This window comes from Gopherus flavomarginatus, chromosome 4 (assembly GCF_025201925.1).
Source record: "Gopherus flavomarginatus isolate rGopFla2 chromosome 4, rGopFla2.mat.asm, whole genome shotgun sequence".
NCBI lineage: Eukaryota > Metazoa > Chordata > Testudines > Testudinidae > Gopherus > Gopherus flavomarginatus.
The window spans coordinates 86,550,440-86,565,195 of record NC_066620.1 but is presented as its reverse complement, the minus strand read 5'-3'; the positions used below and the strand labels follow the sequence as shown (position 1 = coordinate 86,565,195).

Here is a 14,756-nt window from a genome sequence, read left to right as displayed (position 1 = left end):
ACATTGGTTTCTTTTAGTTGCTAGATATTTTTGAAAAAGAGCTCAGAATAGATGAAAATGTCACACAAACTGCTGCCTCAGGGCTCCTTTCCCTCCCCTCCCCCTGAAGCTCCTCAGGATTGAGAATCTGTGTTTTTCAAAGGTGCCTAAGGGAACTGAGAGTTCAGTAGGAGTTGGGAGCTAGCTACCTTTAGATCCTTTAATCCCCACCTTAATAAACATGACGTTTTCCCCTCAGGCTCTGATCTTGCAAACACTTAAGCCCCTGCGCACCTTTACTAATGTGGCTGCTCATGAGTAAAGTCAGTCACACATATCCTGACGCGTTTGCAAGATAGAGGCCATATTTTGAGACTCATTAAAAAGTACGAGCTTGATTGTGGTCTTGCCCATGACAGCAGGTATTGGCTAAAGTTTTAAAAGAAAGGTATTTCATTTGGCTACATTAGTTCCTTAAATATAATTTAGCAGACATACTACCTATACAGCATTGCACTTTTATCATCTTTCTTTTAATACCTTAATAATACTACTGAAAAAAGTATTTTAGACAGAGAAAAAGTTAATAGTGGATAATGCTTCTGTTAACCCCATCTTGATAACCTAAATTGATTATTTTTTTAATAATTTTGAACAAAGCTGGCAATTATGTTTTAGAATTCGCTCATTACATGGAAACGTCTGCACCTGTATTGCTATTGCTAATTTTAAAAGTATATAATGTATCATAAATACTTGGCTGACTCCTAGAGATCATGGAATTACTCCCAGTTCTAAGCTTAGCCTGCCAAACTGACCCTTGCTTTGACACTGCCAAAAGACATCTGTGTGGAGGATTCTGTGCTCATTGTCACCAATATGCACTCAGTAGGGCTGAAGTGTTCACAGATGTGAAGGAGTATATATAACGTAACATAATTTATAGAAGTCTAAAGTTATGCATGTTGCACACGGGTCCTGTCCAGTTTGGAATTTTGTTTATACTAATAGACAACAGTCATTCACAGATCATTCACAAAAATGTTTATTTTTTTTTAAATAGCTGCCATTTTCCACTCCAGATGTGTCTGGATTTCAGTTTTGGTTTCTGTATATGTCGTGCAGAAGTACTTTGAAAATGTAGTCTGGGATTATCAAAAGTTTCTAAGGGATTTGGGAATTTAATGGGATCCCTCAGGATCGAAGGAGCAATCATTTTAGATTATGGTATAAGATTAGAGGTGAATATGAGGTCACCCAATATTCACATTGAGTTTTTCCATGAAAATCTCTCTTTATTAATTCTTAACTTGGTGTATTTTGGAATCATACCCAAAAGAGAAGCACTAATGCACAATTTCAGTGGACCTTTTACTTGATCAAAGAGAAATCAGCAGGATATTTTTTTCTTCAAATGTCACTCAGGTGTTACATTTTGATCTTTGAATGGTAAAGAATTTAAAATATATTCCTTTGAATGGCTCACTTCCTGGCACGCTGAGAACCATGCTGCTTAAAAAGATTTGTCATCAGTGTTTTGCCAGGATATGTAGTAGATGTGAACAAAGGTAATATGAATGTCTTGTTGGCAAGCAGAGGCTTTCTGTCTTGTGGCATTTAAGGAGTTTGTCTAATTAGTGCAGCAGGTTTTATTGTGCCACCTGAGCTGTGGCCAGGATGGACCCTTGTTTCGAGTATTGGGGAGAGACTGAATTCGACATTCACAGCCCTGTCCTGTTCTTGTTGCATTTCTATGTCAGTTGTATAGAATCATGCTTTTAACAGTCATTGTTTGTTTGACTGCCTCACTTGAATAATCGTGTATTTATATAATTGATGCATTGTCATCACCAAGATGTTATGTTTTGTAAATATATATATACACATGTATATACAGATACAAACTTATAGTAAACCTTTATTATTATTATATTTATGTATGACTACTCTCTCCTTTTTGGCATGTTAATACCTGAACAGCGCAAGTACCAGAAAAATGTTCAGAATAAAAATAGTTTATTTCACCCAAATTTAGAACCGAATGACACTTTATAATCTCAATTATAACACTTTTGTAACCCAGCATCTCAATTTTTATTAAAGAATCCTGACTTGCTTGGAACTCTTTTTGTTTTTTTTTTTAAAGACAAATACAAATTTCAGAACTCCTTTTAAAAAAGTGACACTAGAATACTAAGTTGACATTCCGGTTAATGAAAGATTATCACTCCAAAACATTATTATTCCAAAACAAGATGTTAGACTGTTCAGCAATTCAGTTGCTATACAATTTCAGGGTATCTTTCATGTAGGATTTTTTTATCCTCTAACATCTGCCTGGAGATTGACAAATTTGTCATCTTCATATTGGAACACAGAAGTGAAAATTCAGAGCGTGCTCCACAGAGCTGTATGAGGTGGTTGTGATGCAAGCAAATTCTGGACCAAAAGGGAGAGCACCATGTACAGGGAGAATAATACTAATCTTACTATTTGTTCACAATGATGGGAAGTGATCCGGAAAAGTTTCTATAAATCAAATTACAATATGAAGATGATAGAATTAGGATACTTTTCAAAATAATTATTGTATTGTTTTAAAAAAAAGCTTCAAGTAGTTAGAGCATGAAAATAGCAAATGTAACATTTAAATGCTTTTAGGGAAAAAATGGTTATAACTATTTCTATATCAGAAAAAAAGGGCAAGCCTGCCAGGTAATAACTAACAAATCTAGTAAAATATGTAGGAATGTGTGCTGGGCAAAAGAGGCTTCTGGGACCTCCAGCAACATCAGGAAAGCATGGACATGCCCAATACTACTAAGGTAAAAAATAAGCAAGAAAAAAACCTTTATTTTATTTTGGGGGGACCAAGAGACTTTTCAGACCTTCTTTATACAACATAATTCAAAAAGGACAATGGCCTTTTCCACTCTCCTCACAAATGATTTGCCTTTAAACTGGGATTTTCAAAGGATCCTGAGAGAGTTAGGCACCCAGCTCCCATCAGATTTCAATGGTAGGTGGGCATTAAAGTCAATGGGAAATGGGGGTCCTAATTCCCTTAGGCCCTTTTTGAAAATCTCAGACTCAGTTGCTAGCTACCTCAATCATAACCTCAAGCATTTTTGAAAAATATACTTTGGGATGAGATCCTCAACCCCCATTCCGGTCCCTTTACAGCAGGTGAGAGTACTGGAGTGGTATAAAGGGGCCCTAAAAGCTGTGGTTCTAGCCATAGGAGGATTCCCCTGGTGCAGATAACTGTATAGGCTGCCCTGTAATGACCCCTTGCAAGACCTGACATATCATGTGCCAGAGTCAGGTCTGGGAGCAGGCAGGGAATGTTAGGGGCAGAACTGGAGCATGCAACACAGTGGAGAGTCTGGTCTGCATAGTGGTCTATCAGGCAGTATCGGGAGGCTGACGTAACATAGGCTTCCAAGACTGGCTAAGTTACGCTGAAGGGCAGCTCAGGATGAGAAAGGCACAAAAAGCTAGCTTAGCCCCTCTTCCTCATTGCCACATGCACAGCTCAAAATTTTGCCTTGAGTTTTCAGTTGTGGTTCCAACGCTGAACTCTTGACATACTGTATAACTAAACCTATAGCCATTTGTTCTGATCATTTGTGAAAAGATGCTCTAAACTATTTCTTGTATTGTTAAAGTATATGAGCAAACAGCTGTAATGTGGTACTTACTAATGCTTTGCAATCCCCTCCCACTACTCTTCTCAACCCTTATGTGAACATCAGTACTTGTACTTAGTTTATTGATCAAATTGTCTATTCTTTAGACACCTGTGGAGCCTATCCTATAGTAAAGGAGTGGTTTGTGTACTTTGGGAATCCAATGGAGCAACCAGACCTCATACAACCTATACAGCTTGACATCCCAGGTAAAAAAAAAATCTCATCTTTATACTTAACTCTGAACTGATTAATGATATTATTTGAATATTTGGTTACAAATCTGTTTAGAAAATCTTTCATCAGATATTTGGTTGTGCAGTCAAAGAGGACTATGTGTGAAAGACCAGTTGTTAAAATGTTAGTGCTGTATCTCCATAACTGCTTGGAATTGCACTGTGTTTAACAGTTTTAATCTCAGAATTTCATATTATACTGTATTAAATTAAAATGTTACACAGTACTTGAAAAATTGACATTTGAAACAGATGTGAACAATTATTTAAAGAGTTTCAAAGGTATATTGCATTTGAGGACAAGGAAGCGAAAAGAGGCTGTTACACCAAACCATATGTAAATCTAAAAATTGTCCCATTTTCAAAAAAGTGTAATTGGACCTCCTATGTGGTGCCTGTGAGTTTTTTTTCCTACTATTTGTAGCCCATACACTGTCTGCTTTCAATATTTGCACTGCTTTGTTTCTTTTGTCTTTATTTTACTTTAAGAAAAGGGACACATGCACTACCAGTATTTCAGCTATTTCATTGTGATTGTAATATTAAGAGGACCATTTTACATTTATAAAACATTTTTCATCCAAATGTTTTACACTTGATTGGTAACTACATGATTTAATATATACTAATTCATATACTATTGTATATTAATTGCCTGTCCACCACCGCAGTGCAGTCACACCTGGGATTGAATGTGACATCTTTTCAATAGCACACAGCTGCACTGTAATAGTTTAGGATAGGAAGGGAACAATACCATATCCAGTTGCACTCTGAGGGAATTCAGATTGGCCAAAAGCAGTTACCTAGCTGATATTTATCCAAAATAGTTTTAGTGTAACACCTTTACCCTTATAACAAGTGTGTCAGGAGCTCAGGTTTATCTCACTCAAAATGTGGCATCCCCTAATAAAATACCAAACTTTGGTCCCAACCCCCCAATCCTTTGGCAGTGAGCTATGTACAAAGGGACCCCTGCAGAGCTTATTACATGACTGGGGCCTATGTTGTAACAATAAAGCTGTGACAAAAATGACCAAATGCTAGTAAGTTGGCCCTTTGGTCCAGTTTCAGACCTGAAATGAGCAGGTGCAATTCCCGTTGACTTTAATGGGAGTTGTGTCTGTTTACCTCATGGATAATTTGGTCCTTAATTCTTAGTTCACATAATGGAGGGGAAAAATGCACAGCCATCATGAGTGAAGGAGGGGATTGTGAATCATTGACTAATGTGCCATTTTTTTCCTATTTGTGTCATTATTTTAAAACACAGAATATTTATAATAGCTATCCTGCCTTGCCTCTTTCTGGAATTAACAAGTGCTCCCATGAGCTGTTTGGTACCACAAACTGCTGATACTTTTCTGGTTGCATGTGTGTAATTGGTTGTGTTTATTTCTCCTATTTTGGTTCTTTTTAAAATAAATAGTATATAGGAATGTGCCTCTGAGCTAGCTTGACTATCACACAATCCAGTAAAGGAAATAACTGGTAAGATCTACCTTTTCCCTTGATCCCTCAAGTCCTTTTAAGATGATATGAGAAGATGCCCATTAAATCTAGTGACCTTTCTATTTGTTCCAGCACCTCTAAACCCAAATTCCCATTTTCTCTGCTGCCACTGCACTCCTAAACATGCAGAATTTGAAAAGCATGTGCTACTTATATGCCCTTTTTCACAGTATCTGGGCACCTCAAAATCATGAATGTATTTTATTCTTACAACACAGCTGTGAGGTAGCAAAGTATCCCTATTTTACAGTTGGGTAACTAAGGCAAAGGGTATTAAATTACTTGCCCAAGGTCACAAAGGAAGGTTGTAGCTGAGCTATCAACTGAACCCAGGTTTCCTGAGTCCAAATCCCGTATTCTGTCCCGGAAACTGTCCTTCCTACTCTAGGAGTGATGTAATGATTGCATATTCAAATACAGATGATGGGGAATTCAGGAGAAGGGCAGCTGGCTGGGATATGAGATGGATCCGGAGATGCCTAGGATAATATGAAGCCATGGTATAAAAAATCAGTTGGTCTGTCTTATACAGTTTTCACTTTATTTGCTTTGAGTTTGCATTTACAGAGCACCACATCTTCACGTGTTGGTTTTAAAAAATTGTTTTTAAAATACAGGGGGGGGGAGTAAAATCTTGGACCCAAATCTGTCCTGAACACTCAATCTGAGTACTATGGTTAAATCTTCCCTTCCAGGTGGTAGAGTGAGGGAAGAACTTACATAAAATGGCAGGTGCTCTGGCCTGCACCCTTCACCTTTGTGTTGAGAATAAGCATAAATAATTTAATTCCAAAATATAGTTTAAAAAGTATGTGCAACCTAAAAGTGGAAGTTTATTCATCCCTAATAACTACTAACTTACAGAGCAGACTATTACAGAAAGGGAGGATGACTTCTGGTGTTTATTTTTAGTGCTGTGTTTTCATTCCTTCAGAGAACAAATATTTTTCTAAATTTTTTGCAGTCCATATTTGTGTGACTTAAATTCTCTCATGCAGTTTTTATTTTCCACTGCATGACTGATTCACCAAATAAGGATGTCAGCAGCACATCACAGTTTTCAAATGGGAATCTTATTTGGAGATAAATGTAAAGATGTTGTTGTTGGAAGTTAGAATTCAAATCTGAAAATCAAAGTCAGACCAACAAAAAAGAAGATCTTGATAGAAGCTATTATTTGAACCACAGGCATTTGTAATATGTGTGATGGGTTTTGGTTTTTTGTTTATTTGGTTTTGGTTTTCTTCTGCAGATTCTGATAAAAATATGTATCTTTCTGGAAAATTTTATATTATGTAAACATTTCATCACTTTCTCTAAAAGAAGAGAAGTGCTATACTGGCACTAGAAAAGGTTCAGAGAAGGGCAACTAAAATGATTAGGGGTTATGGGGCACCAAATCCCTTGCTGTTAACCCAAAGCACCCTCCTACACCCCAAACCCCTCATCCCCAGCCTCACCCCAGAGTCTGCACCCCCAAAGAAAGCCGTCACCCCCCCCATACCCCTGCCCCAGCCCAGAGCCCCCTTCTGCACTCCGAACTCCTCAGCCCGAGCCTGGAGACCCCTCCTGCACGCAAACCCCTCATCCCTGGCCCCATCCCAGAGCCCGCACCCTCATCTGGAGCCCTCACCCCCTCTCACATCCCAACCCACTGTCTCAGCCTGGAGCCCATTCCCACACTCTGAACTCCTCATTTCTGCCCACTTCCCCCACCACACCCCGGAGCCCACACCCTCAGCTGGAGCCATCACTCCCTCCTGCACCTCAGCCCCCTGAGCCAGCCTGCTGAAAATGAGTGAGTGAGGGTGGGGAGAGTGAGTGACAGGGGTGGGGGATGCGGTGAACGGGGGACGGGGCCCCAGATCAGGGGTGGGGCAAGTGTGTTCGGTTTTGTATGACTAGAAAGTTGGCAAGCCTAGGATATACAAATCCATTTAAGGAAAATGCAAGTATATTTAATGTATATGTTCTGGCTTCCAGAAGTAATCTAACAAACAAGATGCTGATAAAACGTTTCTAATGGAGATTAGATTTGATAACAGAGAAGTGAAGTGTATTAGGAATGTACCATTTAATGAGTTTGAAAATATCCTCATCTCCTGAAGATGGGTGATCTATTTGATGTATTCAGGATCTGTAGTTTACTGTCACAAACATATTCTGATGCTGCTTTTCATTTTGTTGCCAAAAATATCTCAAATACTGCAGGTGAATTTAAATATAAGTCACTTCATATTGGAGGAGCCTGGATGTACTTTTATTGTTCCAATCATTGGTTACTACAGGAATATGTAATGGATATACTTGGTTTCAGAAGAGGGTAATTCAAAGATTTATTTTAAAGAGTCAGATTTAACAAGTATTCTGGCTTGCGGTAGTAAACTTTTAAAAGTGGCAAAGATGACTGACAGGTTAATGTTAAGCATTCCTGATAAGCAGTCTTCTAAATCCCTTCTTATAATTGTTTCTTCATATACATGTAAAATAGCTTAAATGTTTGTTTTATTATATTTTTATAATTATATTTATATCATTCTTTACTATAAAGCCACATCTCAACTCACATTATTTATTTATTCAGGTTGAGAAGCTGCATTTTTTAATTTTAAACTGTGCAGCTCGTATATTACACATGCAGTGCTTGTACCATGTGGTGACGTGACTTAGGTTGGTGTAAATTTATACATCAGCTTCATGTAAACCTAGAGTTTAATGACACTGAGGTGTTAATGAATTCCACCAGTTTGTGTGTGAATGCATTACTTGCTTATTATAAATCAATTATTGAAGCTCAGCCAATCAAAGTAACCTCATATGCGTAGTAAGTCTTTTTCTTGTTTTTTATTCATACGTGATCAAATTTAAATACAACATTTATTCTAGCACATGAATTAAAAGGGAAAATTAATTTGATCAATGATCTTTTTACATGCTGACTAAAAAGTATCTTTCTTGTTAGAAAAGTATCAATTCATAATTCTGTGGTGACCAGGCCACTCATCTTGGTGATATTCTCACTCTAGGAATGCACAAGGGGTATAAGCATGAGTACTCCTAAATTTAGTTATTCACACAATTTTATTGCATAATAAAGGAAGACTGAAAATGACAAAAATCTTGTAGACTTGTAGGGCATCTTTCTTTGAGGTACATAAACTTGTAATTGTTAAATCTCAGGTAGGACAGTTATTTTTTCCCTGAAAAATCCAGCTAGTAGCAACTGCCTGAGCAGCAATTCTGATTTTTTTTCCATTTTGTTTCTTAAATAATTTTTCCAAAAGTGAATCAAAGGATTTGTCTACATGGCACCACAGTCCGAATTACAGGAGCGTGAATTGTAGAGCTCCCTAATATGTTGAATTCTAACTGTCCAATCTGGATTTCGCTGGCACAAACTAAAAGGTACCTAGTTTGTGTTGCTGTAGTCCCATTTCTAACGTGTTGTGCTAAGTGTCCCATGTAGATCCTGCTGGGACAGACTAAAAGGTACCTTGTGCACATTAATGTCTTCCTTTTTCAAATGGGACTATGTCAACACAAACTAGGTATCTTTTAGTTCACACTAACAGAGTATACATGGGGCAGTTAGAGCGTGGTACGTTCAAGTGCACTACAATTCACACTCTTATAATTCAGATTGTGGCGCTCTGTAGATAAGCCCTTAATAAGAATATCCAGAAGTATTAGAAGAAAAAATACATTTTTCCAAGTAAACCTCTCTCTTTCCTTAGGAATGTATTATAGTTATTGTTAAATCTAGCAGAGAGGCAGCATAGTCTAGTGGTTAGAACAAAGAACTGGAAATCAGGATTTCGATGTACTAATCTTGGCTTTGCCATAAACTGTTGGTGAGATCTTAGGCAAGTCATTACACTTCGCTGCATTTCAATTTACTTGTCTGTCAAATGAGGATTATATAATAGCTAACTCCTAAGAGCATCATGAGTTTAATTACGTGTAAAATGCTTGAAGATCCTTGGATGGAAGTATTATTATAGGGTGGTAGGTTCAATTAGAAGATAGAATTCTGTTTCCTTTACAGGTACAAATAACTTATAATTCACAAGTCCCTCTTCTTCCCACTGCACATGTGGATTTTAAATTAATGATGGAATCAGCAATCTTTTACAGAGGAGATATATTGATTTTTCTGCTGAGATTTTTTCAGCATACCTACATACATGTACACTGTACTTGTTCAAGGGGTGTATTGTGGAGGAGCCAGTCCTTGGATCTTCATTTCTGTCTCATATAACATTATTTGCATTATCACTGCAGTTGTTAAGCGGTGTTGTTTTGAAAATAGTAAAATTATTATCTACTCTCTTGAAATAAAATTCACTTATAAAATCTTAGAAATTAGAGGTGAAAGAGATGACTTGCTATTAACTGACTCTTGGAGTATGTCTGCCTGTCCAGAGGGCAGTTGCATAACTATTTCATCTTTATTTCCCCCTCCCCTGCCAAGTTACTCTCTCCGGTTGCTCTTCTGAATTCTCTCTGGTTTGTCGACTTTTTTTCTAATACAGCGATTCCCAGAATTGGACTCAATATTCTAGGTCTCATCAATACTGTATGAAGTGATATTATCACTTCTGTTGTCTGTGGTGGTATTAGTCTGTATTTTTAGCACAAATTATTATTCTTTTTGCTAATTAATGTCAAACTATTAATGTTTTCCTGAAGAGTATACATATTTTTCCTACAAAGTGATTGAAGACTGAAAAATCATCATCTATTTGGTACGGTAAAAGCAAAGAACTTTGTCAAGGTTGCATGAACAGTTCTTTTTCCTGTGATTGACATCTGTTGATGGGAACCATAATCTTGAGACTATTAGAGTAAACATTCTGGAAGTTGAGGGAGGAAAACATATAAGGATTTGCTTTTTAACTTCTATTTCTCTAGGCACTGTACCATTTGGTTAATGGCTTTCTTTGCTAAATAAACACGTCAGCCATCTAGATCTCAGCACCTTGACACTTTAATCACTTGTTGCCAAGTGGCCCTAATTGTAGAATGCAGCTGCTGCTCATCGAAAAGGAAGATGTGTTACCAAATGTAGCTTTGTCTGTCCAGTCTTAAAACTAGCACCTCTCTGTTTATTCAACAACAAAAGCAACATTGCTTTACAGTAGGTGTGTATCATTAATTGGGATTTTTCGGTGCAGCTGTCTAGATATCCACCTGGCATTTCACCCACAATATTATTTATTTTGACAGTGGATTAAATGAAATGTAAGTGGAGAGCTCCAAAGTTCCATTGAAAATAATTGGAGTTAGGAGCCTTTGTGGATCTCCCTAGTTACCATACTGAGGAGTCCACTAAAAATGCCTAGATCGATATAACATAATACATAATCAGTCTCATAACGCATGTGTGTTTATTAGTAGTGATATTATCATATGGTACTCTGGGGAAATAAATAAGCCCTGGTGGGTTTGATTTAGCTCTAGACTATGCCACTGGACCTAATGCAGGGGGCTGACAGTAATAGAGTGCTCAAGAGGAGTTACTGTGGCAGAAGTTACCTACAACCACTACTCTGCCAGGGGAATACCAGTGTCATTCCTAAAAGTAGGTGCTGGCCCAGAGAGGGGCATGACCATGGTTCCTAAGGACGCACTGATTTACCACCTGGGGGACATGCTGTTTTCTATCAAACCCCTGTTTCAGGTTAGTACTGACCTCTCCTTGCACACTGGAGCTCTTACGGGAAGGACAGTAGTACAGACAAAGCCTGCTGTCCCGAGGGATAAATCCCCTTTGGCTCAGAGTTGCCTACACTACTCGGGTATAAAAGTGTAACTCTCTTCGATGAAACTTGTTAAGATTGCAGCCCCCTCCTTTTTTTTCCAAAACCAAACTTTGTTACAAGTGTAAATTCACTTAATTTTCACATTTTGTTCCTTACAAACTTAAAGAGAAGAACAAGTGTTTCCTCTTAATGTTTAATTCAGTGGTTCTTAGCCCATGAGTCACTTGTGGCACAATCAGCACACAGCTGAGTCCCATATGACATTGTCAGGTTTCATACGGTTAGTATTTATATTGTGTGGATGTGGCCCACGTAACACACAGAGAGCGGCATGTGTGTCCCACAGTGATAAATAAATTGAGAACCACTGGTTTAATTTAATAGGCAAAGCTTGTCTTATTTTCCTATTGCAAAGATAAAATAATGGATTTCTTTTGTAGGTGGAACACCTAGTTTGAGAACATTGTGGCTCACTAAAGGACCAGAGGTGCAAACGCTACGGTATAGCGTGTTTCTGGCATGCTTTCACCTTCAGGACATGGTGGAGGAGTTCCAGTTGCTGGACGCACCTGTTGCAGCTGTCTGCTGTCTGCTGATTTACCTTACCCTGCAGGTAAAATGAATGGTTACTGTGTAACCAGCACTTGCTGTTCACACTTGTGTCAATTTCTCTCTCCATCTTTAGCTCAAGCATCATTGATTACATTAATAGTACTAAATTACAGTGGTTTTTATTACTTCAATTAACTTGTGTCATCCTGTCTGAGAAAATACGGTGTTTCCTAAATTATACATCTTAAGTTTTGAATGCCTCTGGCAAAAGACCTTTGTGCACCCTCACGAAAAATAGCTAACTAAAAATGTAATTTTAGGATTTTCCCCCCTATAACTGGCTCTGTTTGTAAATTTTGGCTGTTCTTTTTGTGTTTTTCATGTCATGATATTTTTAAAAAGGAAAAGGAAAAAAAAACTTTAACAGCGACTGTCTGTTCCTATGGCTACTCTAGGCCTTCTCATCAGCTCCCATGACTTCTTCACACCACCCCTTGTCAGCTCCCCCAGTTGAAAGCCAGGATGAGTGGCCATAGCAATTCTCACGTCCAAATACAAATTCTTATCTGACTGTAATAAGAAGTCAGGTACGTATTTCTGCTCTTACTCTAAAATATCCGCTGCTTCTGTACCTAAAACAATGAAAACCAAAAGAAATATAGAACTGGATATATTAATTCATTGTTTCCATTTCTAAGAGATTTTTAACACATTCTTCACAATTTTAGTCACCTTTTAAAATAGTGAACTCACAAATATGTCTTGTTTTATTAGTGCAACAAGAAAATATTGGCTTCATCTAATTTGATTAGATTTTCTGTTATTTCCTGTTACTGTGAACTCTCTTTTGATTAAAATATAATTTGTTTTCTCTGACTTCCGTTTTCTCAGCAGTGGGCTTTTATTTGTATGTGAAAATATGGTCTTCCTAATTTTCTCGTACTCTCCTCAGCCACATGAATTAACCCAAACTAAAATTTCTTCATTTGGAAAGAACATGTGGGAATTGTACAATTGTGTGCCATAACCACTTTTCCCCTCCCTTTAACTAGTTGCATTTACAGCACAGATTCTTAATGAGAAAGTACAAAGGCACATGCTTAAGTGCTTTGCTGAATTGGGGCTGACATGATTTTGACTGTGTTCACTGTGTATCACTCTTTCCTGGATACCCTTCATACATTGCTTACTAATATCTGTATTTTTTTGGGTAGGACTAAGGGACAGGATAGCAAAATAATCTCTGAAGAAACTTGGGCTCCCCTTCCTCTTGATCAGGAAACACAATTTAAAAAAAAAATCCAGTGTCACAGTTTTAGTGTTAACTGCATCTTTGACCCACTACCTCCGGGTCTTCTTTGAGGGCAGCCTCTTTAGGTTTCCAGGTTCCAGCTGTTCCCCTTTTTTGGGCAGAGACCTGTGTATCCTTCCCTCAGACTGAAGGTTTAGGCTTATAGTCCCTCTGTACTTCACTGTAGTTTCCCCACCAGGTCTAACTGAGGCCTGGCACCTCTGGTTAACCTCTCTCTAGGGGCTATAACAGTATATACAGTTTATCAAAAAACCTTAATGAAGCAAGCACATTTATTTTTAAAATAAAAGTATTACAAAGAAAACATATAAAAAAATGTTCCCATGCACATGCTAAAAGCTTATCAGAGGTCATCTGTCATTTATGGGGCCCTACTAGACCAAAGTCTTTCCAACCCTTCTCTAAGAGTTGGGGCCCTTGGTTAGGAGGTCCTGTCTCTTTGTTGGATCAGAAAGAAGTCCTGAGTCAGTGTGTCAAGGTTCCTTCCCCACTCTGAACTTTAGGGTACAAATGTGGGGACCTGCATGGACACTTCTAAGCTTAATTACTAGCTTAGATCTGGTAACTCTGGCACCATCCAGAAATTTCAGTGTCTGGATCACTTCTTGTCTCCCCCCCCACCCCCAAAACCTTCTCCTCCCTGGGCAGCCTTGAGAGGCTTCACCAATTCCCTGATGAACACAGATCCAAACCCCTTGGATCTTAAAACAAGGAGAAATTAACCATCCCCCTTCCTTTCCCCCCACCAATCCCTGGTGAGTCCAGATCCAATCCCCTTGGATCTTAAAACAAGGAGAAATTAACCATCCCCCTTCCTTTCCCCCCACCAATCCCTGGTGAGTCCAGATCCAATCCCCTTGGATCTTAAAACAAGGAGAAATTAACCATCCCCCTTCCTTTCCCCCCACCAATCCCTGGTGAGTCCAGATCCAATCCCCTTGGATCTTAAAACAAGGAAAAATCAATCAGGTTCTTAAAAAGAAAGCTTTTAACTAAATAAAGAAAAGTAAAAAAAATCATCTCTGTAAAATCAGGCTGGAAAATAATTTACAGGGTAATCAGATTCATATAGCCCAGAGGAACCCCCTCTAGCCTTAGGTTCAAAGTTACAGCAAACAGAGGTAAAATCCTCTCAGCAAAAAAGGAACATTTTCAAGTTGAGAAAACAAAAATAAAACTAATCCACCTTGCCTGGCTGTTACTCAAAATTTTGAAACATGAGAGACTGATTCAAAAAGATTTGGAGAGCCTGGATTGACGTCTGGTCCTTCTTAGTCCCAAGAGTGAACAACACCCAAAACAAAGAGCACAAACAAAGACTTCCCTCCACCAAGATTTGAAAGTATCTTGTCCCCTTATTGGTCCTCTGGTCAGGTATCAGCCAGGTTTACTGAGCTTCTTAACCCTTTACAGGTAGAAGAGGCATTAACCTTTAACTATCTGTTTATGACACAGTGTTAACCCAGCTTTTTATCCAGAAGTCTTTTCTTTGTCTGATGATCTCTAGGCAGTTCAGTTTGAACCAGTATATGTGAACCTCCCCAGGTGGTGGTATCTCTCTGGAGGTGTTACAACCTGAATGATTTGTTTTAATCACATCCCGGTGTTTTTGGTTTCTGGAGAAGTTGTAACCTTCTCCTCATAGTTGCCTACACATACAATCCCTAACTCACAGTGATACATAAACTTAATATAATATTGTGTCCCCCTGGGT

The 14,756-nt window shown here is 38.3% G+C and overlaps 1 protein-coding gene across 6 annotated transcripts in view; it reads left to right on the top strand.

The window, feature by feature from the left end:
• FAM120B (family with sequence similarity 120B) overlaps positions 1–14,756 on the top strand; it is a 169,193-nt gene that overhangs the window by 11,814 nt on the left and 142,623 nt on the right. For all 6 annotated transcript variants that reach the window (XM_050949076.1, XM_050949078.1, XM_050949077.1 and 3 more), the window contains exons 4-5: positions 3,776–3,877; positions 11,619–11,791. In XM_050949076.1, the coding sequence (XP_050805033.1) occupies positions 3,776–3,877; positions 11,619–11,791 (275 nt within the window). The remainder of the gene's footprint in view (positions 1–3,775; positions 3,878–11,618; positions 11,792–14,756) is intronic.